Source organism: Bacillus rossius, chromosome 6 (assembly GCF_032445375.1).
Source record: "Bacillus rossius redtenbacheri isolate Brsri chromosome 6, Brsri_v3, whole genome shotgun sequence".
In the NCBI taxonomy this organism is placed as follows: Eukaryota; Metazoa; Arthropoda; class Insecta; order Phasmatodea; family Bacillidae; genus Bacillus; species Bacillus rossius.
In genome coordinates, this window is record NC_086334.1 from 41,548,181 (window position 1) to 41,574,265 (window position 26,085).

Genomic DNA, 26,085 nt, shown 5'->3' on the forward strand with positions numbered 1-26,085 from the left:
ACATTAAATAAAATGGAGTTTGGTTTTGAAATATTGACGAATTCGGGGTCTCAAATACTGAAATTTGAAACACAAAAGTTTTGAATCATGATTTGAAGTTTAAGTAAACATAAATATTCCCTCCAAAATAAAATATATATAATTCGAGCTCGGGAGGGGCTATCACCCCTGCCGCCACCCTCTCCCCCTTTTTGAAGGCGCGCTTGAATCGCCGTCTCGATCAGGAATTTAGTTTCATGTAGGCGACCTCGGGAGATAACAAAGAGAATATCCAGTCTCATTGCACTCCGCTCGCTTCTATGTTTACTTGCCATAGCGCGACTCATCCTTAGATTGCAGTGAGCATTTTAATGGGCATATACTCTCTCTTTCCAATGCACAGTATCTGCCATTAGCACTGTCCTTGTTTCGGTGTGCTCTGTTGCCAGGTAAACCATAAGAGCACAAAGGTTTTTGACACAACTTTATGATTTTAAAAATATTTTGAGAGTAAAATTTTGAATGACAATTTTGGAAATTCAATTTTCTTGTATTTCATCAAGATCATCTTTCTTCCAAGAAAATTTTATCAGAATGCCACCATCGTGGTTTCAACCATTTGTTGTAATATTTTTTTTTTAATATCTTCCATAATTAAAAATTTGAGCTCTGATCGACCATAGAAATTAATAAATTGAATGTCTTGTTATTAATAGTTATGAGTGGGTGTGAAATAATAATTGGTGTTTAGAATTGATAATTTTTTTTATTTCAGAATGTACCTATTAAACTGTAATAACTATTAGAATGGCGATATTTTATGATCTTAAAAAATTTAAAAAAGAATTGGTAATATTAAAAAATACAGTGAAACTTACCACACGCACCGATAGTATATACGGAATGATGATGATGATGTTGACTTACGTCGTCGCTGCTTCCCGCCTCGGCTCGAGCATCGTGCAGACGTCCCTCGTGTCCCGGGGGGGATCCCTCCGGAGCCGGTAGCGACCCACATCTGCTGCAGCTGACGGCGGGGTCGGCCCGCCCGGTGGAACTCCTGCTGCTGGCCTCGACCCCGGGCGGATCTGCCGAGCCCCGTCGAGCCGAGACGGCCCACTGGCGGCGGTCAGGGTCCCTCCCCCCCCCCCCTCGTGACTCCCCCCCGCGGGGTGAGGTTTGCACGGCTTCCCTCCCGACTGCTTGGGTTCCGAGCCGCCACCCTCGCCTTCGACCTCGGCTAACAGGATGAGGTGCACCCCTTAGTGTACGTGGTGAATACTTCACCTGGAATAACACACAGTGGGGGGAAAAAAAAAAAAACATAATTTTTTTTATTGCCACATCATTTTATTTTATATGCATAGTCTAGATGTCACCAAATAATTTTTGCTGGTATAAATAATTTTTTTTTACCGTCCACGAAGTCACAATTAAATAGTGTTCTTGAGATCACAAAATTTTAATTTTTTTTTTTTTTTTTTTTTTTTTTTTTCGCTCTAAAATAATTTGTGGGGTGTATATTGACAATACGTTTTGTGGCAGCCACTAAAATGTGTTTGAAGTGCTGGAAATCAGCTCTCACCGGAACATTTCGGCATTTAAATATAAACAAAATGTACTGATTTAATAAGTTATTTCAATTTTTTTTTTTTCTTACGGGATGTCACGTTTCAAAACGGTGACTGTCCCTCCTCCTGCATCTTCGGGAGTTTTTTTTTTTTGTTCATTGTAAATAAATATGGCGGTGTTGATAAAAGGAAAGACCATAAACAAGGCAACTGTATTTATTTGTACGGCGCCATATTTTTCGTTTGCCATGTGTCCGTGAATGTTTATTTTGGACAACTCATGATAACTAATGGTCAATTAGGTTAGGTTAGCTATATTATAAATACTTTAAAACATTGTGGACGGTTAATTTGGTTAGGATAGCTACATTAAAGATACTGTGAAGTCATGTAAACGGTTTCCTAGCGCTGGATAGCTACATATTAAAAAGTTATTTGCTAAGAAACCATAAAATGATTTTACAGTATTTTTAATGTAGCTATACTTACCTAATATAACCAACCATCCACAATGTTTTAAAGTATTTATAATCCTAATCCTAATCCTAATCCTAATCGACCGCAAAATTTAATGCCACACCGGTTTATACAATGAGATAGAACGGCGTATGACGTATGAGTAAGCTACATCCCAAATAAATACACTTGTTGTAGTACGGAAAAAAAAAGCGAGCATGAACTTCGGGGAACTTCGGGTGTGGCTCTCTCGTCTGTGAAATAAAGGTTTCCCATACAGAAACGAAGGAAAAAAATACAGAACTTGTGGCCTTCCAAGTAGAGAATAAACCACATATATCTGGGCAATAATTGTGATATACTTCCAGTTTAATGTATAGTTATGTAATATTTATTCTTGAAGCATAGGACACGTCCAGTCCCGTTGCCGATCTGTTGCCAAAATTCCGCGCATGCGTTCGTTGATTTCGTCCGGATGGTGGACCCGCGTCTGGCGACATTACCTCGTGTACAGTCATTTTTGTGATCATCGGGGAGACGTACCAAGCGTTTCGGTGTGCCAAATTAATCTTTATGACATCTAAACTATCCTGGAATACCTACATTTTTTGTGCTTGAATGGCCATAACAAGAAATAATTACAACTTAAAATGCTGGTGCTGCTATCTCTAGTATTGTTTTTTTCCGGTGACAATTGTATCGATGGTTGAGAAACTTCAGCCAGAATGCGTTGAAACCGGCGGTTTTTAGCCTCGCGCAGGGCACCGCACCGTTTATGAAAACTGTTGCCGATTTGTTTCCTTTGCTGGGATTCTGTTCGGGACACGTTCTGGAACATAGCCCGCGAGTTTGGATCGGGAAGCCTAAGATGTAGTACATGAAGCTCTGTCCCTGCCCGAACACGCCCGAATATTCACCTTCGGCCAACCTCGGGTTTATATATATATATATATATATATATATATATATATATTTCTCTGATTGTTTTAATGTAGCTATACTAACCAGGGGCACAACAACAGGGAAGGGGGCGCAAGGGTATTTCCCCCCCCCCGGAAACCTTGAAGTGGGGGCAAACGGGGGCAGAAAAAGTGCTGTGTAATCAATTTTAAGATAATAAAACTGCTTAAATAGCACCATTTTCCACCTTGAAATACAAATTTTCCCGGCCCGCTTCAATAGGGGGAATCGATGATTCTTTATAAAAAGTTATATTGCCCCCCGCCCACCCTTTTGGAAATTTAGTTGTTGTGCCTCTGATACTAACCTAACTAACCGTCCATAGTGTTTTAAAGTGTTTTAATGTAGCTAAGCTAACCGACCACTTTTAATATTTGAATTCATTTTTTCCTGCGCAAAAATAAAACAAATCCCGAGGTTGGGCGAAGGTGAATATTCGGGGGATGTTCGGGCAGGGACAGAGCTTGATGTACATCTTAGGCTTCTCCTTTTGGATCGACGGTTCCACCACAACGAGCCACCTCTCCCGGACCGACCCGAGGGTGGTGTTTTGGTCCGCAGGAGGTCTCGTTCAAGCAGACGAAGCCGATCCTGAAGCTGGTGATGGACCCGCGCGGGCAGGTGCAGGACCTCAGCAGCCTGCGGCGCCAGGGGTTCAACATCGAGCCGGGCGACGTCAGCCCCGAGGTGGCCTTCGACCTGGTGCGCGACCTCAACTCGCCGCGCGGCAAAGGTAAGGCCCCCCCACCCTCCTTTTCGACTACCGCCAAAACCTCTCCCCCAAGTGTCCAACCCCCGCATGGTAGACCCTTTTCCACTCTTTCCAACACTTCATCCAGACCATCCTCTGTCTCCTGTAAATTCCTGCACGTAATGCATATGGTAGACTCTTTTCTACTCTGTCCAACACTTCATCCAGACCATCCTCTGTCTCCTGTAAATTCCTGCACGTAATGCATATGGTAGACTCTTTTCTACTCTGTCCAACACTTCATCCAGACCATCCTCTGTCTCCTGTAAATTCCTGCACGTAATGCACGCCAATCTGCATCCCGCATGAATGTGCCCAGGGGTTTTCCCCTGTGTCTGTGCAGGTTTTACCTGGGCCCAAACCTATCTCTAGTTATAGTCTAGATTTAAGAGTGAGGGCAGTTAGTCATTGGCGCCAATCGTTGCCATGGCTGGCCAATCCCCCTCCTAGCACATGATGCATGCGACCCCTCTCCCTGGCATGGCTAATCCCAGCATGACTAGGCGTATTTGCTTCGGCCTGAGACGCACCTAGGCCCCTCCCTAACCCGGACCCATCCAAAATACACTTAGTTTTAGTTAGGTGAGGGAAAAGAAAAATCCCTTCCCTTCGGCCGCAGAGCGCCTCCACGCGGGGCCTCGCTGGTCCGGCGGTCGCGTGACTCGTCTCCCGCCGGGGTCGCGAGTTGGTAACGTGACGGATGTTGCCTCGAGTCGATGAGATTTTCTCAAGGTCCTCCCGTTTCCCCCCACACATTCATTCCATTCTTATCTCATCGCCACTCGTCGTCTCTAATGACATCGATGTCGACGATACTTCGAGACTAAATACATTGATTCATTCATATTAGAGCAGTGATGGCCAACTGACGGGCCCGTATGAAGATTCTTTCAAAAAAGGAAATGTTATCAGGTGTACTAGCCGTCTTTGTTTGCATAATTATATAGAATAAGTTGTCAGCAGAAAGTATTTAGAAGCCACAGTATCCTTTACACAAATATTGGCAAATATTGTTCATATGTTATACATATATATTTAATTTTTTATAAATATTTTTTTTAATTTATTCGCTTTACATGTTACATTTGTATTTTAATTAAAAATTCTTTAGAATAATAAGACATTTAAAAAAATTTGTAAAAAAGTATTAATAAAATTCACATGTGTCTATCCCTCCGATCAAATTTAAAAAATGGTATCTGACCCTCAGAAAACGTAAAAAATAGGCACTACTCTACTAGAGCATCTGTATACATTTTGGATTGATCAATAATTTGCTGTATTTTCTACCGAGTCAGATGGCACAACGGTGAATCGTTTCACCGTCTGTCGGGAGAGCAGGTGGTTCGAATCCAAGTTAATTAATCTTGTTTTTTGTTTTTTTAAATTTTAATAAGCATAGTGACACGAAGTTTTATAACCTCAATAACGCACCAAATATTGTCCGCCATCACGTCAATTCATTGGGTATAAGCTACCAACCAACCTCCGACTCCATTGATTTATCAGCTAATTTGCTCCCGTTGCCAACTGAGGAAGCCTACAACTCACGTAGTTTCGGTTCCCTACCACGTTCGTGCAACTTCGGAATTCTCTCAAATATTGAAATTTAAAAAAATCGAAGGGTTAGGTTAGGTTTAGGTCAGTCACAACATGCTTGTTTTCATTGGAAACTTCTGATTTAGCGGCTGAAGTGGCGTTGGTACCAAAAACGCAGAACTTCGGAAATCTTGGGGAAATTCTCGCAGGGTAACCGAAACTACGCGAGTTGTAGGCTGGCTTCCCGTTGCCAACTGCCCGCGGCAACATGTACCTCACTTGGCGTGCACTAGTCCACGGCGGAGCCCTGCTGGCGTGTGCGCAGGCGCGGAGCTGTTCGCCAAGCGGCGGAGGAAGTCGGAGAAGTGGGTGGTGGACGAGAACACGGTGCGGCAGACGGCCAGCAGCAGCCACGAGGTGTACAGCTCAACCTCCTCCTCCTCCGTGAAGACGACGCAGCGACAGGTGTCGACGGGGCCCAAGCCGCCGGCGCCCCTCCCCTCCTACCTGCCCGAGTCCACCAAGAGGGCGGAGACCCAGCACAAGCTCGACCAGATCCAGGTGCCCCAGTCCTCCCGCCCTCCCCCCGGGTCTCCTCGATCAGACGGGCCTAGCGCGGGGCACGCTTCCCGAGTCCAGCACGCGTCTTTGTAGCTCGGGCTGGTAGAGAAAGTATTTCAGATAAAACATTGGGTGCCTGAATTATGTTTAAATTAATACAAATATACAGGGTGGCAATGAATATGTGTTACAAATTGATAGGGATGGTAGATGTAGATGTGTGGAAAACATTTTATTAAGAAACCCATGTCCGGAAATGCATCCTTATACCTGAAAACTGCGCAACAAAGTAACAGGGGTAGGTAGGCAACCTGGCAGGGACGGTGACGTCGTACGTCAATAACGGCACATGTGTATCTGTATTTATGCAGGTTTATTCGTACGCTTTACATTTGCTGCTCAAAATGTCCTCCGCCACACCTGATACATGCAGTGCAGCGCCGTAACAGGCTGCGTCGCACATCGGCGAAGACAGCTGGTGTGTTTCCTATGGTCTGAAACGCAGCATGTATCCTGTCCACCAGTTCATCCCTGGAGTGGCGTACACAAGGGACTTCACATGGCCCCAAAGGTAGAAGTCCAAAGGCGAGAGGTCGGGGGAACGCGGTGGCCAGGCAATGGGACCGCCCCGTCCTATCCACCGCTGTCCAAATGCTCTGTTCAGGTGGTCACGAACACAGAGGGCGTAGTGAGCTGGTGCTCCATCACACTGGAACCACAATGACGCGCGAATATCAAGACTAAAGTCATCCAACATGTCAGGTAAAACATCGCGCAGAAACCGCAGATACTCTGCAGCGTTGAGGCGTAGTGGCAAAATGTGTGGCCCCAGTACACTGTCATTTAGTATTCCAGCCCAGATGTTCACTGAAAATCGCTGTTGGTGGCGGGTTGGATACGTCGTGTGGCTGTGTTGCTCGGCCCAAACGTGAGTGTTACGGGTATTGAACTAGCCATCCCTGGTGAAGCAGCTCTCGTCTGTGAACAGCACATGCTGTAGGAACTGTGGCACGTTTTCGCAGCACTGCAGCAACCATCGGCAAAACGCATGTCATGCAGGAAAATAAGCTTCTTGTAAGGTCTGTACCTTCTGTACATGATACGGGCGCAGTAGTTGTTCCTTTAATACCAGTGCAACAGATTGACGGGAGGTGTGCATGGCATGTGATATCGCCCGTGTGCTGGTAGATGGTGTGTCCTGAATTCGTTCCAGCACCTCTTCCTCAAAGCTAGGTGTCCGTATTGTCCTTCTCGAACCACATGCTGGCTTCGTGACGCACAGCGAACCCGTTTCCCGCAAACGGCAGTCAATGCGTGCGAACATTGTGTGTGCAGGGTGCCGTCGGTTAGGGAACCTCTCACGATACTGTTTCTCCGCCTCTCTTCCATTGCCGCCAGCTGCACCATACACTAAATGCAAATCGGCTAGCTCTGCCAGTGTGTAGCCAGCCATGTCGCCTCTGCAACTGCGACAGTAGCGAGTGTAACACATGCACGGTGACTCGTGCGGTCACTGATCGTCAAATCGGGTAGTAGGTAAGACAACACAACATGTTTTCACTGGTTTGTTGTCGCCTAGTTGCCTACCTACCCCTGTTACTTTGTTGCGCAGTTTCAGGTATAAGGATGCATTTCCGGACATGGGTTTCTTAATAAAATGTTTTCCACACATCTACATCTACCATCCCTATCAATGTGTAACACATATTCATGGCCACCCTGTATAATTAATACAACTAAGGCGAATGGTGTGGCTGTAGAAAAATTATTTCATTGAAATATGTGGAAAATAAAGCTGTTACTCCCAATTATTTTAATGAAAAAATTTTGCCGCAGCCATAAGATTCACGGTGGTTGTATAAGTTCATTCAAATAAACATGATTCAGACCCCTCAGTGTACCATCTAGAAAAAAACTTAATCTTTTATCTACATAAATTAAAATTCTATATGTTCGTTTGTATACAAAATGGCTGATTTCCGGGAGTTCTTCACCGATTGCTTTCAAATTTTAACACGATGTTGCATTCGTATCAGCTTCGGGAAGCACTTAAGCATGAGTCGTATAGATTTTCCCGTTTATTTTGTTGTGATTAACCTGCAGTCGAAGTTTGTCGTTCGAATTCAGACTCATCCTGAATGATTCACGAGAAGTTACCACCAATCCTCTCGCGAGGGAATTTCCCTTGAATCATTTGAAGCAAATTACATCAAATAGATTGCGGTCTTGATTTCCAATATTGACGGAGCATTTCGGCTAATTGAAAAATGCATCACCATGAACGACTTTTTGCGTATGGGGATGGCTATAGGACATTGTTTACCACACACGAATCATGCATGCCGCTAACAGTTATCGAAGGCTGCCGTGTGCAGACCCGTAGAGCCACACGTACTGTGCATAAGTGTGTGGCCTATGTAAAATAGTAAAAGGAAACATGTTTTTTTGAGCTCAACTGTAAATGCAGCCTGTATATAATTACTCTGTAAATATTGGGAATATGACCCATGCAATAATATATTTTGATCTAAATTATGTGAGTTGCTGTAACTTATAATGTATCATTCTGTATACAAACACAAATACTCGAGATTTTCGAGGGGGGGGGGGGGGGAGAATGCCGACAACAAAGGAGAAAATAACACGAAAACATGTTTACCAACTTTCCTTGAATTAATCAAACACATTTTGAAAACAATTTTGTTTTTAGGATACTTGTATTTCTAAGAAGTATCATAAAATATCTTGCAACTCAGTGTTAAATCGGTAATAACAGAAATCTTACAACTGTGAAATCACTTCCTTTCAGTAATACATTTACCGAGGGTTGACACTTTTATTTCATATGTGTTTTTTTAACACTATGCTGTACTCTATTTGTCTTGGAATACTATCAACCACTTTATCGAAATTTAAAAATAAAAAATTGTCTTGTTGGGAACGTTTTCAGGTAAGACGTTTTTTGCAAAATTCATCCGTGTCAAATGCAAAATTTGGTATTGCCTGAAAAGTAAGCAACACGATTTACTTGTGTAGTGATGCACCGAGGGTACAGAAATGCATTACGATTGCGAAGTGAACTTACAACATCATGTGCTTACGTTAAATGATCCGAGTGGGGAAAAAAAAAAAATTAAAAACCGCTGACGATTCACAAGAACTGTTCCGAAAGTTGGACCAGAAGAGTCGATGCAGGACTAGCATCGCCACGACACTGATTGGTGAATCGTTTCGGCCCTCACTCGCACGCAGGGTGAAGCGGCGCGTTCGGGCCTCGCACGGATACTCGAGGTTTACCTTGTCGCGTGAACGTGGCTCAAAGCCCCCCCTCCCCCCCCCCCCCCGGGACAAGCCAGCGAGTTACAAGCATGTTATGTATGCCTGCTCACTCGCAGTTTTGGGATAGCGTACTGGTGCAGCTGCAATGTCACGTCGAATACTGAGTGAACGTCTTCCGAACATTCTGGTAGTCTCGTTGATAATATTGTTAGCAATGGTTTTATTTTTCAGTGTTTTTGGTAGCTAACTAACACCAACCACACCGCACAACACACACACACACACACACATACATATATATATATATATATAAAGTTTCCCTCTGAGGCAACTATGGTATTTAAGTATCAACCATAAAATTATCTGCCGAAGAAATTAAGATAAAGGTGTAATGGAAGGTCACTTAAGTGCTTTCAAGAATCTTTACCGGGAGTTTCGTCCCTAAAAATTATTCTGAAAACTCACGTTTTAGCCATTTTCACTCTCCTAAAAATATAGTTTAAAAACAAAATACTGAAACAGATCTGCTCATCCTTCCTCAGCGAACTCTCAAATGCTTTACGTGAACAGACACCGCTCTGATATCCCTTTAGCAGTTTTCAAATTGCGTGTTTTTATTTTATGCAGCTCTGCGCACCAATTGACAGGACCCTTCAGCATCAGATGTTGACAGGTAACGTGGGTGGCGCGTGTATGTTTCGTGTGCTCGGTCATGCTCGGTGGGAACATTGACTAATACCTGCGCACGTGAAAGTGACTTCATCGGTGCTCGCGCGCTACAGTAGCGCCTGAACGCACCACCAACCGAGAGTTTGGCACGCTGTGCGTGTTGCCTACTTCACAGTCAATTCAAATTTAGCTTTTAGCAGGTATGTTAGCATTTCGCGGAAACGACAACTGAGTTTCTTTTCGTTAGTTTCGATGTACTGGTTGGTAGTATAACACATTAGCATGTAGTGTTTGAAAAAAGTATGAGTGAAACGAGGGTGGCAAAGGTTCATTTTTAAATTAAAAATAATAAATTCGCCAACCGTCTCTTCATTTCTTTATTTTTTAACACACTGAACTATCCACGCAGTGTTGGTACGCTGGACTCGCATTCCAGAGGACAAGTATATGATTCCCGTACCGCTGCCTTGCTTTGTTTCTCACGCAATCCTGAAATAACAACAGAAAAATTCCGAGATTGTCGCTCACCATAGGCTATGGCCGATTCCTCTCCCAATCATTTCTGGTTTCTGAAGTTGCCTGGCTTCTGGGTTTTTTTTTTTTTTTTTTTTTTTTTTTTTTTGCCGCGTTGAGGGCGAAGATTTTGCCGACTTTTCGGTCCCCCTTTCGGTCGCCATCGTCAGTGTGACAGTCACCTACCGATGCTCCTTGGAAATTCTCCTGCCTTTGGATACTCTCGCCTGAGATGGGGATTTGTTTCCTTGATTGGCTGCAGTGGTGGACAGGAAACATTTTCCAAGAACCTCGGTAGGTACGTGGTTGCTTACCTGAAGAAGGTGACTGAAAGTTCGTCCAGAACGTCGCCTCCGATTCTGCTAGAACCCAGGAGAGTTCGTTGAGGAAGGATGAGCAGAACTGTTTAAGTATTTTGTTTTTAAACTATATTTTTAGGAGAGTGAAAATGGCTAAAACGTGAGTTTTCAGAATAATGTTAAGGGACGAAATTCCCGGTAAAGATTCTTGAAGGCACTTAAGTGACCTTACATCACATCTTTATCTTCATTTCTTCGGCAGATATTGTTATGGTTGCTACTTAAATACTATACGTAGTTTCCCCAGGAGCCAAGCAATTTCAGACAACGGCCTCTTTTTGGGGGAGGTTTGGAGGGAATGGGTTTTGTGTTTACCGGCTGTAATGACCTCGGTCACTGCCAAGGGCGCGTACACAAGGGAAGGGGGGGGTGTGGAGAAGTGTAAACCCCCCCCCCCCCTCCATCATGCTGTGACGAGTCGCCGGAGCGCAGTGTCCCGTGTCCACGCAGGAGCGGTTCACGCTGCCGCGCATCAAGCTGGTGAAGTCTCCGTGGGAGGCGGCGCTGGAGACGGGTCACGTGGACGCGGCCTTCGTGGAGACTAGGCCCCTGCTGCCGCGCCGCAGCCTGTCGACGCTCGTCGAGCCCGCCTGGACGGCCTCCACTAGCGGCCCTTCGCCCGGCTCCAGCTACGAGTCGCCCCGCCGGGCCGCGCCGCCGCCGGCCAACGACTACCTCTACAAGCCCAAGGCGCCGCGGGCGTGGGGCGGCGAGCAGGCGTCGCAGCGGCCGGCTGCAGGTACCGTGGTCACGCGGGCGAGGGGTCGCAGCTCCACGTTCAACATTTATCAATTTATCTTCACCGACTCTGAACTTTTAAAATCGACGAAAGAAAAAATTTTAACGTGTTCATTGGTTTATATGACATTAATACTGTATTCTATAACACAAAATTAAAAAAATAAAACAACCTGGGCTTGTTAGGGGCGACGGGCGAAAATCTGTAAGGATTCCCCGGGGGGCCCCGCGTATCATTCCCGTTTCACAGTTACGACTTTGCAAGCGCAAGTTGATTCCAGGGGAGCCCGGGTCCTTCTGTTCCCTTCCCCCCCCCCCTCCCAAACTGGATATATGCCTCTAGAAGGGGCTATCACCCCTAGCGCATCGTCTCCCCTTTTTTTTTCCCATATGAAGCTGCGCTTGGAGGGTCGTGGGTTCGATCTCAACAATCTGTGTATAATAAATCTATTTTTTCCTTTACCACTTTTTTTACTGTTGATCCTTTCACTGCAGACGCAATTGTGGTAGGTAGGTCGTATAATAAAACAAGTTTTTTTAATTCTCTTTATAATATAGGCAGCTGTCACGTTTATTTGTAAACAGAATATAAAATAATATTTTTTTTAAATATGTACTATCTTATAGTTTTTATTTACATATTGTTTATTAATTCATCTTTTTTATGTAATTTTTGAAAGATCTAAGTTCATACTAACGAGAACAAAAGATCCATAGTCAGAAACCAACCAATCTTTATTTTTAAATGCCTGTGTACATATATCGCAAAATACGTAATCACCAGCATGTACAAATCTCTACAAAATGCTTAAAATGTAATTTTAGTGGTTTATAAATAGCCTTTGTTGCATCCAGTATCATAAAGTAGCCATAAAGCCATTTATTCTGCAAATATATTTATGAAAGTAAAAATAAATAAATAGATAAACATTTTGACTGAATACCTGTACCCAGGTATGCTTTGATGAGAAAAATACCATTGAACTTCATAATATAAGAAGGAAAAAAGTAACGAACCTATTTAAACAGATACAGTTATTGGCAGATTCATGACTGTTAGAACGGTAGCTTCCTACTGATAGTAGCTATTCCACTGGTTCAACTTAGAAAAGTGTGCACTAACTACTCTGCTTGTAGCAGTTGTGTAGTAAAATCTAAATGTGTCTCATTGCAATAAATTTAACCTCCTGACAGTATTGTGTGATAAATGTTACATCCAGCTAACGAGCTAAAGCTTAATACTTTAACAGAATCTGCTTCAACTTCTTCTTGTGCATTATCTGTGATTTTAATATCCTTAAACTGAAGGCATTTTTAGAAACTGTAACAATAACAATAATGACTAACACATTTTATAATTTAAGTTAAAATTCTCTCGGTTGATTTTCTTCTTTTTTCAAGGAAAAAAAATTTTTTTTTTTTTTTTTAGATTTGTTTACAGTCAAGAATTTTGATAATGACGAGTATGAAGGTGGAACAGATTCAAATAATTTTCTTGCTTTTTTATATTTTTTTGTGTCTGTGAAGGCTGGGATGTTCTACAGGTTTTAAGGAGCTTAACCTACAGTCGGCCGCCACTAGCTTCGCAGCCAAAGATGTTGCCTCACTCGCCCCTCGCATTGCTGTCCCCTCCCCCATCACCGCCACCACCTTCCCCGTGTACGTCCCCGCCGTCCCTGCCATCGCCACACGGGCCCCAGAGCCTCCGGTGCCTCCCCCTGTTGCCACGCAGACGATCTCCCAGCTGGAAGCAATACTCCAGGAGATGACCGACAGCAACGCCGATATAGACCGCGCTCTGAGCAAGGAGGCAGCGGCCCAGCAGACCTCGGAGGAGGTGGTGGTGTCCCGGGTGGAGGAGAGCAGCGAGGAAACTGTGAACGAGATACGGGAAAGAGCAGTGTCGGAACAAAAAGTGGAAACGAAACCAGGACAACAGAGGACACCGGAAGAATACCACTTAAAATCTGAGAAGCAGGAAGCTGTGCTCGCACAACAATCCGAAGAAACGACAGAGAAAGAAGTGGCACCTGCACCCGCGCAGACGCTGAAACCTTCCGTCGCCGCCACCGTTCCTCGGGAAGCGACGGCGTCCGGCGCGCATCTCTCGGGGTACTCGACGATGTTCGGGAGCAAGCAGTTCGAGCACGTGAGCCCGCCCAGGGACCAGCAGCAACCGTCCAAGTACCACGCCCAGCAGGGCCTCTCCTTCAGCGACGTCTTCAAGAGGGACGTCGTCGTGGAGGCCAGCGCACCGCCGCGCCGGGTCGCCCCGCGGGAGGCCGGCGAGACGCAGCAGCCCCCGGGCCCCACCCAGCGACAGTCCGCCGGCCGCCAGCACCAGACGAGCACCGTGAAGCGGTTCGCCGCCAGGTTCTCCCGGGAGCAGGAGGGCGGGGGTGGCGAGTACAAGCAGCAGCTGCAGCTGCAGCGGCCCAAGGTCGTGTACGTGGCCAGCGTGGGCAGCGTGGAGACGAGGCAGTTCCTTCCCTCCTCCTCCTCCACCACGGTCCACGAGTTCACGAAGACCGAGACCACGCAGTGGCAGTCCTCCTCCCGCTCGTCCACAGTCCGAACCCAGTCCGGCTTGAGCGCATCTTCGACCGCGGCCAAACAGAAGCTGCTAACGCAAGCAAAAGGCAAGATCCAATGAGCTCGCTCAATATATCTACCCCTATTTTTTTTTTCTTTGAATTTTGTAATTTTTTTTTTCTTTCCTATCTTTATTTTGTAACTCTTACCATTTGTACCCATTTTTTTGTCTTAAAGGATTCTATTTTTTGATTTTTATTTTTTTTTATTTTTTTAAATTTCTTCTCAGTTTCAGCAAACTTATTAAGTTATACTCAATTAAATAAAAAATTCCCTTATTTAAACACACTAACTATGCATACTTCCTTTTTTTTTTAACCTGAATATTGACTATATAATCAAATTGCAAAGGAAAATTAGTTTGTTTATCTTGACATTACATTAAGCATGTGCTATCGACATCATAAATCTGAAATCCTTATTTTTGTAGTACTACAAGTTGCTTTGGCTTGCGGAGCTTGTGCTTTGCATGGTGAAAATTTAATCTCGCTTACAAAATTTATAACTTATAATACTGCAGGAATTTACTAAAAATCAACAAAGGAACTGGTGCTGTTACTGTATGACTTTAAAAAAAGGTAAGAAAATGCCTTTAAGGGACCAGTTTTACGATCAAAGATAAAGGAATTGTATCATAATAATCAGTTTTACCACAAACCCTAACTCTTTACTATTGTCTTAGCTTACTGAGTTAAAAAAAATTAGTCTCTAATTTTGGTGAATCAATTCTTTTCATGTGGACAATGATGTAACAAACAATTAAATAGCTCAGAAAATGCACAAATTGATTTTTTAAGGGGAAATTGTTGTGGTGTAAAAAAATTCATTAATACTAACTGATAGTGATTCGTTATATTTGTTCAGTAAACATCTTAAGAAATGGCGCACAACCTACTGAAAGACTAACTGCAAGTATAACTATGTGGAACCTCCTGTTACAATGGGTATCTACAAGCAGCTGCCATATTCTTGACGGAATATTTCGTTCCACAAAAAATACAGTCAGCTTCCAATACTACTATCAATCGCAAAAATCACTGTTTTTCTTTCCCAAATGTGCATGGCTTGCATTTACTTCAAAGAGGTTTAAATTACTTTTGTTAAATTATTACCTACCTCATTATTGTAAAAATAGTTTCACGTAGATATACTATTTTCCATTCAAAAAAAAAGTGTTAAGGCCTGCCTACTGTAGACCCAGCCATGAACCAGGATAGTGGCTCTGTGTATTGCAAAGAGAATAACATGCCATAAAGGAAAAGTTTAAAAAATTTTTAGAGTTTGTGTTTTTCTAAGCTTTAAACATTTATTCACTGTAAAAACTCTCAGAAACACATTATGTAACATTTTTGTACTTCATTTTGTCACTGTAAAAACTCTCAGAAACACATTATGTAACATTTTTGTACTTTTTCTTCTATAACTCCATTCTTCCCTTTGCAGTGCATTGTAGTTTTTTTTTTTTTTTAATTGAAAACATTATTGTGCCCAATAGTATTTAACATGTAAAACCCTATCTGGTGCACAGCTAGGTTTCCATTAATACCTCAGTGAAGGAAGACTGTTGGCCCGGAAGGTGACTATGTACAGAAAGTCATACGTCATCTCTGCAACTATGTTACCTCGTGAAAGATGTGGTGTGTGCGCGTGTGTGTTGGCAGGTGCCGCAACAGCTCCCAGCTACAGCTACAGCTACAGCTACCAGCCGCCCCCCCAGCAGGCCCCCGTCCCCGCCCCCGCCCCCACCCCCCGCTCCCACAAGTACGCGGAGCTCAACAACTACAACACGGCCCCGCGCGGCTGGGGCACGAACTATGACTATTACCGGCCCGTCACCTTCCAACCCACCAAGATCGTCGTAGGCTAGGACACTTGTGTGCGCGTGTGTGCTATCTCCTCTTCTTCGCGAACGTGTCCCTCAAGATGTTTCCTCCGGACTCGAGACCTCTCGCTGTAGTGAACTTGCAACAAGAAATATGCTTTAGCACTCATTTAAAGGACGGTTCATTGGCCACAAGAAGAAATGATGTTCCAAGAAAGAGCAATGATGTGTCTGTTTTTTTTTCTCTCAATAATGCCATGTAGAAAATTTATCTTCCAGTTTTTAATAAAAATGTGTTTATACGTGTTTTGGGTCAAAATCCCCACCTGTTACATTGTAAATAGAGGAAAATAATTTGGCTGTAGTTGTTGTTGCTCGAAAGTATTTTGCAAAAAGTACCTGAGATGTACCCTCGTACTCAGCTACCATCACTACACCTGAAAATGCACATAAATGAGTAGCCAAGATGAATAAGTCATAATAATACTATTAAAAAACTTACAGGTTTCCATGTTGCAGAAATATTTAATGGTAGTTTTTCATGTCAACATGGAAGAATATGTTAGGTCATTTCTTCCCAGAGAACAGTTTAAACACGAAAATGAGACATAATGGTTAACGGTAATCTTTATAAAGCTTTTTAAACACAAAAGGAAATTCACAAGTATTGCTGCACAAGTATTTTTTTATTTTTAAAACGGAAGACATAAAAGCAGTTTCCATTAAATTTACCTTCTTCAACTATTTTAATAAGTGCCAGAGCTTAATACCTTATACTTGGGTGCGAAAATATTTTATACGAAAACCCAAAGACTTACTAAATTTACATTTGGCACCTAATTATATCAAAAAAATTTCGGAACTTATCTTACTGGGTTTCATCCAATGAATTCTGACCACGACAGTTTATTAACAGCTTTTTTTATTAAGTTATACTAGGAACAGTTCTAAGAATAAAATATTTCATCTTGCTCTCAATGTAAAAACATTAACATAAAGAACTTGTCATGTCTCGAGAGTTTAGAACATTCAAGCTATTTTTGAATACATTCTATTGTTTTTTTTTATAATGTAATGGCTTTTTAACAAACATACAAACACTTTTTTTTGTTTGTTCTGCTTTTGCTGAGTTCATTTGTAAGAACATTTTATTACACATTTTAAAAACAATGTGAGCTTTTATTCAAAGTTTTTAAATATCTGAGTATTTTTTTTTTTTGCAAATAAGACACTAACATTGACATCTCGCCTTTGCAATTTTTTTTTTTTTTTTTGCTATTACAGGTTAAATTTTTTGATTCTGTATAGCATGGTTTGATGGCTAATGATTTTTGTTGTGTAAATCTGTAGAATATGTAAAATGGAACCACTGGCTAAATGCTATGTTACATAAATATTTAATAAAAGTTTTATCCTTGTTGAAAAACATTGCCTTTTTCTGTTCTCGCTAGATTGCTTCGTACACTGGTGAGACATGTTTACATGCATGATGCACACTTAAACTCTCGGTATGAAATAGTGGACAATGCTACAAATCATATAAATCTAATTGCAAGATAGTAAAAACAACTCAAAATTGTAATAATTATGTCAATTATTAACTTGCAATGATTTGTTTTTGACTCATTAAGAAATTCTGCTAATTTTACAACCCCAGGTATTGTTTCTTAGGAATAGTCTGCTAAGTGCTAACTTGTCACATATGTGACATATCTTAACATAATTTACTGAAAAAATCAATGTATAATTTACACTATTACACATATGTACATTGACTTCAACAAGGGTCCAAACTTAAGTCCTGGAGGTTTTGGCCATACAATTAAATAATACATGCGTCCTGGAAGTTGCAGCCAACTCTAAAAAATTTAAATTGTGAGGTATAGTTCCTCAACAAAAAACATATGTTACTTAAATTTAAGTGCATCTTATATTTGTAAGTTATAAGTAAATATTTTCTTGTAGAGAAAGAAAGGATCTAATGTCATTTTGATTTCTAATAGAGGATTTGCAAGAAGTAATTATTGATATCACAGTTAGAATAATTATTCCAAAATCTTTTAAGCATAATTGCTAAAAAATATTTATAAAACAAAATTTTATTAATTTCACATTGTTTAAAAATCATCTCGGGAAGCATTCGCTGGAACGCGTTACAAGAACAAGTGCGGATATAAAGGCGGTGTCGCGCTTCAGGGGTACACGATGGGCTTGAAGCCCAGCCAGTTGGAGGCGTTGACGGAGCGATCGATGTTGTAGCTGACGACGGAGCTCTGGGGGTAGGGCTTGGTGCCGCGCGTGGGGTAGAACACCGGTGGCGAGGGCGCCTCCTTCAGCTTCTCCAGCCTCGCCTTCATGTCCACCACCATCGGGGGCGGCAGGGCGTACGTCAGCTTCGTGAAGAACACCCCCTGGAGACCGAGCATACCCTCCCGAGAACACCAGTACACCCTGCAGCAGTCACGTGTACCGGGGCACACCACTTTCACTTTCTCAACGTCAGAGCTCTTTAGATGGACGTTCTTCCATCCCACAACCCGGCACCGATCCAAAACAATCAAGTTCACGTTCTTCCTGACAATTTCCTGTTTTCTAGAAAGTCACAATCGCACGATATTACAACTGTGCATGTATAATTTATTACAAACTTTTTTTTTAATCGTTGAAAAGAATTTTTTTTTTTGTTTTTCGGTACTCAACGTTAAAACGATATTGACATTCAACAATCCATCAAAATCGCTTACCCAGTCTTGGTCCCAAACATGCTAGGCCAAACAGCTTTTACTATATACTTTTAACCAAATTATCTACTCACTCTAATTTCCATTGTCATCCTTTATAATTTATTTTATTGAATGTGTATCTATTTTGAATTTGTATTTGAATGTGGTTTGGAAGAGAGGGACATTCTCTTAAATACACCCTTTCCCTACAGGCAGACAACACTACAACATTAATATGATGAAGGCAGTATATATACAAACTTCTTTATGCCTACATATAACTGTTTTTGTCATGAATGCATCATACATAAGTATGAACATTATATAATTAACAGAGACAGTTGGATATCAAATAGACACCTTAAGAGTTGGATCACACATAATCTTGTTGTGTATTTCCATTTAAGTTTATGTTATGTTTTATTTCAGTATTCAATCTGTTGTCTGCATACATGATAGATATAAAAACTAAAGATATTAATACGAAATTGTTCAAAAATTTAATTTCAATCGCATGCTGACAACCAGGCGCGTAGGAACCGGGGGGGCGACCCAGGCGACTGCCCGGCCATAACATTTCATGGCCGAGCAAAGTGATGGTTTTGCCCGGCCATTGCATCAGATGAACAAGAGGCATTGCAATGCTAAGTGGTTTTGTGGGATTTTCTTTTCTGTGCGTTACTTTATTCTTAAAATAAATTAAGACTTTTCGGTAAGTGTACAGGCACAATAAATAAGGCAACTGTTCTTGTTTTATTCTAAATATTCACGTTTCACAGTGCTGATAGCGGAAATATTATTGTGGGATATAAGACCAGTATTTTTTCCGCTCGCTTACGCTCCGTTTTTGTCCAACCCTTGCATTCACCCCGCATCGTTTCTATCTAACGGTAACGACCTGACGTGCAGAGCGCTTTCCACATCAGTCATCATTAGAGACCCGTGAATTTCGCGGATTCATTTCGTGTTATGCTAAAATTCAAATAATTATACCTTAGTGCTGCTTCTGTCATTGGTTCTCTGTTAATCTGGAGGACTGAGGGCAAATTAGAGAACCTCACTCATAGAAATGTCGAATCACAGGCCACCCAGTCGAGACGACTCACAAGTCAACAGCCAATGAACAGTTGGCATTTGCCCGAGTGTGTAGAGGATATTGGAGTCTATCCTGGAGGTCATTGAATCCGCGAAATTCACCGGTCTCTAGTCATCATTCAACTGCTGTACGTCTTGCTTTTAAGTCCAAGAAACTTTGTGAGCCATACTACAGAACTGTTTAAAATAAACTTATTTATCTGTAGTATCGTGAGTGAGTAGTGCGGAACGGTTTTGATGAAAAACATTTAGGGTTTAAGGAGATAATTTATAACAGTATTTTAATTTTTGCGGCGTACAATGACTCAGAAAAGCATCAACGTTTTCTTCAACAACCGTTCTGCACAGTCCTGCAGTTGATCACAACCACTGCCTAAAAAGCAGTGCACATTAGGCTGTAATGCCTCTGAAGACAAAGATCCTAAAGAAGAGTTGGATTCCTTTAACTCAGGTATTACTTTTGAGCAGTTTAGACTGAGACAAATTTTTACATGATCCAGAAAACCATATGTAATATACCTATTTAACATTAAAGTTTAGCATGTCGGCACATTATTTTTTTCCGCTCGTCGCTCGTAATAAAAGTAATCGAGTAATAAAAAAATTTCTTTGAATCTACAAATCATTGAACAAGAATTCATCAAGCAGATTTGCAGTTATTTTTAAGCATCTTCAATCACCTATTCTGTGGGGTTCGCATTTTAAACTTATTCTTAAGGGGAGTCTGACAGTAAAAAAATTAAAATATTGACTTTTTTTATTTTTTAATACCAAAATAAAATTTCGACTTTCCTGAATAAAATGATATGAGTGTTATTGCGAAAAGCTTTTTTTCCATCTTTAATTTTTATTTTTTCAAAGTTTAATTGCATTTTTCGAAAAATTATTTTTTTTTAAATTTTGAATGCTAAAAAAAATTAAATTTGAAGGTGCTTGTAATTTATGTACTCTGTGGAGTGGGAAAATTCAACAAATTGCCTTTAAAATGAATTCTACGAGGCGAAAACTGAAAAGTGAACACTGTTTTGTGATGCCGAGCCTTAAGTTATTTGTTATAAAAAATGTTAAAATTTCTGCTAGTAGTACATTCTATTTTTATAAACAAAAGATGCTTAAATAGCACCATTTTGCTCCTTACAATAGAATTTTTTTTCTACCGCGGGAGACCCCCCGGACACCCCCTTTGTTAAATCCACCACTTATAATGATACTTTCCTTTGCCCCCCCATTAAATATTTGCTTCCTACGCGCCTGCTGACAACTCTGATATGTTCATTAATGGCTGATCTTCAATGCCTTTCAGCTGACCAGAGAAGCTCACATGTTTAACTTAACTTAACTCTATAAATACACATACATATCAGTACACAATGTAAGATACTGTCTACAACAGCAGGAGCCATAATGAGGATTGATAATTGGGAGCCAGATAGAATACCAACTGCCATGACCTTAGGTAATGATACCCACAAAATTTCAAAATCTAAACGCCCAAATATTTCAGTACAATACTTTCCATCAACTTCCCACGACAGAGTAATGCAAGGATGGGGCAGACGTACCTCCTTTGCGGGTCCCGCTGGGAGGAACTTGGGTGCGGACTCCACTGCTGCTTTTTCACCAGTCGTTCCCTTCCCTTCTTCTCTCTGTTCCAGGATTCGTTTTATAACCTGCGTCTTGGTCTTGCCCTTCACGGGCTTCACGTACACTGGCACCTTGGGCTCTTTGACCGATCTGTAGGGATTCTCGGTGAAGAGTCTGGGAGCCCTGATGGCCGGGATCAAGACAGGCAGACGTGCATCGTCCTTCTTGCCCTTTTCCTTCTTGCCCTTTCCTTTCCTTGCCGCTCCCGGCACTCTGCGATCAGTAGCGAGGTGCGTGATCAATCAGCACAACACTAAGGGTACAAAGTAAATATTTAAATTTCTTAAACTTAACCAAGCAAAATTATATATATAGACACACACACATGAGGTTATGCTTGGTTTATAAATGCTTCTGTTTATAAATAAAAGTCAGTCGTATCAGGGTTTTGGTAATTCATCAAAAATGAGGATCAAATGCTTTCTCATCTGGCACACGGCTATTATTGAAATAAAATTTTATGCAACTAATAAAACTTATGATTTTTTTCTCGCAAAAAGCCACCGATAATGGATATTGCATGCGCAAATTGTTATAATTATTTAGCACCAAGAATTTTTGGTAACAACAGGAAGTTATAATATGATTCTTCATTCATTCATGTTATATAAATACCTTTAGCATTTATATAATATGACAGATATTAAAAAGTCGGTTTTTCTAATGAAACTCCGCTGAAAATAGACACCAATCTTTGCTAACCAAGTTTTCAACTGAGTCATAGCCCAGTTTAAGAAAGCTACTTTTTAATGCTGATCAGTATTTACATCTGAAATTCTGACACTCTCTAGACGAGAACATGACTTTATGACAAAATATTAATATTTAATTAATAAACAACAATTCATGTTCTCTATCTCAGTAAAATCTACCTTCGGTGGGTGCTGCATAATAGGCTGAGTATTGGCCAAGTTTTTCATGGTTTTCAACTCTCTCAATAGATGTATTTGCAAAGTTGATCTCCACTTTACTCAGAACATGGAAACACATTAAACAGATTAGTATTTCATTTCTGTATCATCACATTTTTCCTCACCATATGTGTACGTACATACATGACTTAACTGTTCCCAATAATGATATTACTATGCATATATAGACTTATCATTCATTTTAATAAATGGGGGTTTTATCTCTACCATTGCAAACCTCTCTTCAAGGAGCTAAACTTTCTTACACTCCCCTCCTTGTACATATATCATACCATATTGTTTGTAACTCAACATATAAATTTTAAACAAAATAGTGATATACATGAATATAATACCAGGGGTCAAAATAAGTTACAGATAGTAGGGCATAGAACCAATATATTTGCACAAGGCCCGTACTATTGTGGCATAAAATTAATTAACAAACTTCCAAGACAGATGATAAATACTAGAAATGATAAGAAATTTAAAAAGGAATTAAAAGAGTATTTAACTAAAGAAGCGTTCTACTCTGTTAAAGAGTTTTTAGATGGGTGATTCATATTTTTTGAAAAGTGATTATATTAAATGCTCTGCAAATATAATTATTGTATCTGTTTTGTATATTAAATGCTCTGTAAACATCGACTATTTATGACTTGTATCTGTCTTGTCTTGTATCTATCTACATATGTATATATGTCCCACTTTTGTTTTTTATTTTTTAATATATGTTATATAATTTAATGTATCAAAACTGTATAATAATTGCTACTGTATATGATTTGCTGGTAGCACCATGACAAAATATCCGCTGTACTGAATTTGAGTTCTGTATGTGAGTGTCCTATGTGTTTTGTATTGACAACTCCCCTTCAGGCTGCCTGGAGAAATGGAGGCTTATAAATAAATAAATAAAAATAAAAAAAAGTTATAAGATAGAGCTAAAAAAAATTGTTATCTGCTGCCAATTCAAAAATACGCTTTAATTTTTATTTTGCATTGTTGATATTTCTCAAGTAACTATTGTGTGTATTTTGAAAAATATGTGCTACTCCGGAATGTTATTCGTACATGTGTTTTGTATTTTTATGTTTGCTTTAGTTAACTATTGTTGTTGCCTTTTCATTAGTACTTTTTATTTATTTGTTTTTCCTATGCCTTTTGTTTTATTTGTTTTCCTTGTTTTGTTATGTTTGTTTATTTGCTTTTTGTGTTTGTTTTGTGCCTACTACTAAGGTTGTATAACTACCCACAGAAATGTCATAATTGATAAATAAATTAATAAAATGGAAATGTTTATGCTATTTTCACATCAATGCCAGAAATTTAGTTTCAATCTAACTTCATCATAATGTAATTTTCATCACTGGCCTAAGAAAATTTTCCTTACTTAAGAAGAGGTGTAACTGTAATCATTTATTCACGTTTCTTGGGACGTGTCAACGTACACTGGTACGACGAGACTCACTTGTACTGTGGATACTTGGAAATGGTGATGTCCACGTATCCGGGCCCTCCTTTCTTCGCGGGATTGACCCTGACGTTGGGCAGCTCCCGCACTCGCGGGGGCTTGCCACGCGGCACTGGGTCCAAAGCTGCCAACACCAACCATCAACAGCACAACGTCCCCAAACACCAGGTGGTGGATCTCAAAAGAAAGCATATGAGGAGCGAACGCCACGACACAAGCTTGGGTGTGCATAGTGCACAAATTAATTTGATATCTTCTCGGTGGCCATCATTGGCAAGGGGTTAAGCTCAGTTAACAAGCAGGCTAAGCGTACAATAGTTTCTCACTCGACAGCAAAACTCTTTTATAAGCACTGCATCCATACCAATGTCAGCACATAGTCTAGGCTCACCTCAATCATGCAATCTCATCATCTTTCTATTTCTATACAAAACCATGCTAAACTAAATTCAAACTGGAGGCAATTTACGAAGTGGCTAGCACACAGTTGTAGTACAGGCCTGCTTGTTGGCAGCTAAGATATATGTATGAAGTTAAGCAACGATGTAGCTTTGTGTTCCATCACCAGGATGGTCACAGATACAAGATGTTTCAAAGCACTAAACAAACCATTCCGTAACCTCACAGTTTGCCGCCAAACCAAGGTGGTAAACTGCTTTTCAAATAGTGTTCAAAGCTCGCTTGATGGCATTCTGTACCATATTTGACTGCAAATTTCCTAATCCAATACTGTAAGATCACACTTTTTTTTAGCTGAATTTGTAAAAAAAAAAATAACAAAACACTAGAAGTCACGATTCAAACAAATAATTACCAGTTTCTTTTTAATGTCCTTTATTTTAAACCTCTAAGTAATGGTACCATGTATAATACTCTCTTTTTTTATTATTTTATGGTATTCTAGACCAATTTTTCCAGGAAGCCTGTGAAGTTTGAAAAACCATTTTACTGTATGTTAAAATTCAATTAGAAAAAATATTTGATATTGTGAATACTGAATATATTTTATTCAAAATTTGATTCTAATAGGAAAAAAAACAGTATTCGCAGAAGCCTCACAGGAACCAAATTGAACGGAAACTGTCGAGTGAAACTGGTACCAAATTTGAAACAAAAAAAAATTCTGAAAGTCTGTCAAGCTGTGCATAACGCTCACCCTTCAGCGGCTCGGTGAAGAAAGTCCCATAGAAGTCGCCCGGCGTGGAGTGCAGCTTCGAGACTCCCGGCCAAACGAATGGCAACAGTCTCTCCTTCTCATCCTTGCCCTTCTTATCCACATCTCCCTCCTTCCCCTTCCTGCAAAAAGAAACACTAGCTGGTACAGCGTGCACTGCTGCGTTGATTTGATGCTAACAATGGTTAATTATTGCATTGCGCAGTTATGCACAGAAAGGTTTAAAGAAATATGGTACCTAGGTTATTTTTTTATTCAAACTAAAGCACAACGTGCTTTTAATTGGTTGAGGGAGGGGAGCAGAAATCTTGCTGACAACTAATACACACAAAAAAAATGAGGATGGAATTGGCTATGACTTACTGTAAAAAATCCCAACTTTTGCCTGGAGTGATTTTGGAAATCATGGAAAACTCAAATCAAGATAGCTAAACCAGGATTCGAACCTGGGTCTTCTGGAATCTGAGTCCTCATCATAACGGCTTTAGTGAACCCAAGTGTTGGCATCAATATGTGTATACAGCAAGTTCGCAAGTTGGGGACATAAATTTAATGGGTGATAGAAAATGCCAAAACAAGCAATTTTAGTTAAAGAACATATATCCGGAATCGCAACCCTACAAAGTTACAGGCAAATTTTATTTTCACAAATTTGATTTTCCCGCATATTAGGCGCCTCCAGTAGCTGAGAGGACGCACAATTTCAGCGCCTTGACTTTCAAATGTTCTGCGTGAAGCGGGCATCAAGCATGAAGGTTTAATCATCCACACATACTATCACTCAGCTGTTTGGTGTGCATCACCTTTGTAGTATGAATCTCCCTGTTCCAGGCAGTCGCTGGTTAAAAAGTGAGAAGATCTTCAATTTCAGTACATTTCTGTTGTGAAAGCCCCCTTGGTAAATGTGCGCTGCTTCTGTTGCAATTCCTTATGCCTTACCGTACATCATGAACATATGGGCCATCTCTGCGAATGAAAAGTCTGCAGTGCTGTTGTTCGTAAATTTTGTAATCGCATAACTGTAGTCACTAACAGTCAACACTGCACTAAATGCTAAAGCAAAAATGTAAACGCATCTCAACCAACCCTCCACAGGACTTCTGGTTGCTAGTGCTTACAGCTTGCGCTAGAGGTCTAAGCCCCACTCGTCGCATCCTTTAAATGTCACCACGTAGCGATCATGTGTCTTCTCATCCACTGCAGTGGTGCCTAACATGGTAACATGCGGGAAATTCAAATCTGTGAGCTTTTGTTTCAGCCTGTAACTTTGCAGGG

At 40.9% G+C, this 26,085-nt stretch overlaps 2 protein-coding genes across 5 annotated transcripts in view; one reads left to right on the forward strand and one right to left on the reverse strand.

The window, feature by feature from the left end:
- LOC134533091 (keratin, type I cytoskeletal 13) overlaps positions 1–17,215 on the forward strand; it is a 115,228-nt gene extending 98,013 nt beyond the window's left edge. For 2 of the 4 annotated variants that reach the window (XM_063370331.1, XM_063370332.1), the window contains 5 exons: positions 3,528–3,699; positions 5,582–5,817; positions 11,088–11,376; positions 12,920–14,014; positions 15,629–17,215. In XM_063370331.1, coding sequence (XP_063226401.1) covers positions 3,528–3,699; positions 5,582–5,817; positions 11,088–11,376; positions 12,920–14,014; positions 15,629–15,834 — 1,998 coding nt within the window. In that variant the 3' untranslated portion in view covers positions 15,835–17,215. The remainder of the gene's footprint in view (positions 1–3,527; positions 3,700–5,581; positions 5,818–11,087; positions 11,377–12,919; positions 14,015–15,628) is intronic. The other 2 variants (XM_063370333.1, XM_063370334.1) reach the window with 2 other exon arrangements.
- A 155-nt stretch (positions 17,216–17,370) lies between these two features.
- Positions 17,371–26,026, reverse strand: LOC134533430 (uncharacterized). Its single transcript, XM_063370953.1, has 5 exons — positions 25,979–26,026; positions 24,793–24,985; positions 23,634–23,760; positions 21,170–21,464; positions 17,371–18,200 (listed from the first exon to the last, which is right to left on the reverse strand). The coding sequence occupies exons 1-5, from the start codon at positions 26,024–26,026 to the stop codon at positions 17,982–17,984; spliced, it is 882 nt and encodes a 293-aa protein (XP_063227023.1). The 3' UTR covers positions 17,371–17,981.
- Positions 26,027–26,085: the final 59 nt, after the last annotated feature.

Coding starts and splice junctions, on each gene's coding strand:
- LOC134533430 (XM_063370953.1), bottom strand. CDS start 26,026: ATGTTAGGCACCACTGCAGTGGATGAGAAGACACATGATCGCTACGTG. Junction 24,986..25,978: donor AGACACATGATCGCTACGTG/GTGACATTTAAA, acceptor AACCATTGTTAG/CATCAAATCAACGCAGCAGT. Junction 23,761..24,792: donor CTTCACCGAGCCGCTGAAGG/GTGAGCGTTATG, acceptor TGGTGTTGGCAG/CTTTGGACCCAGTGCCGCGT.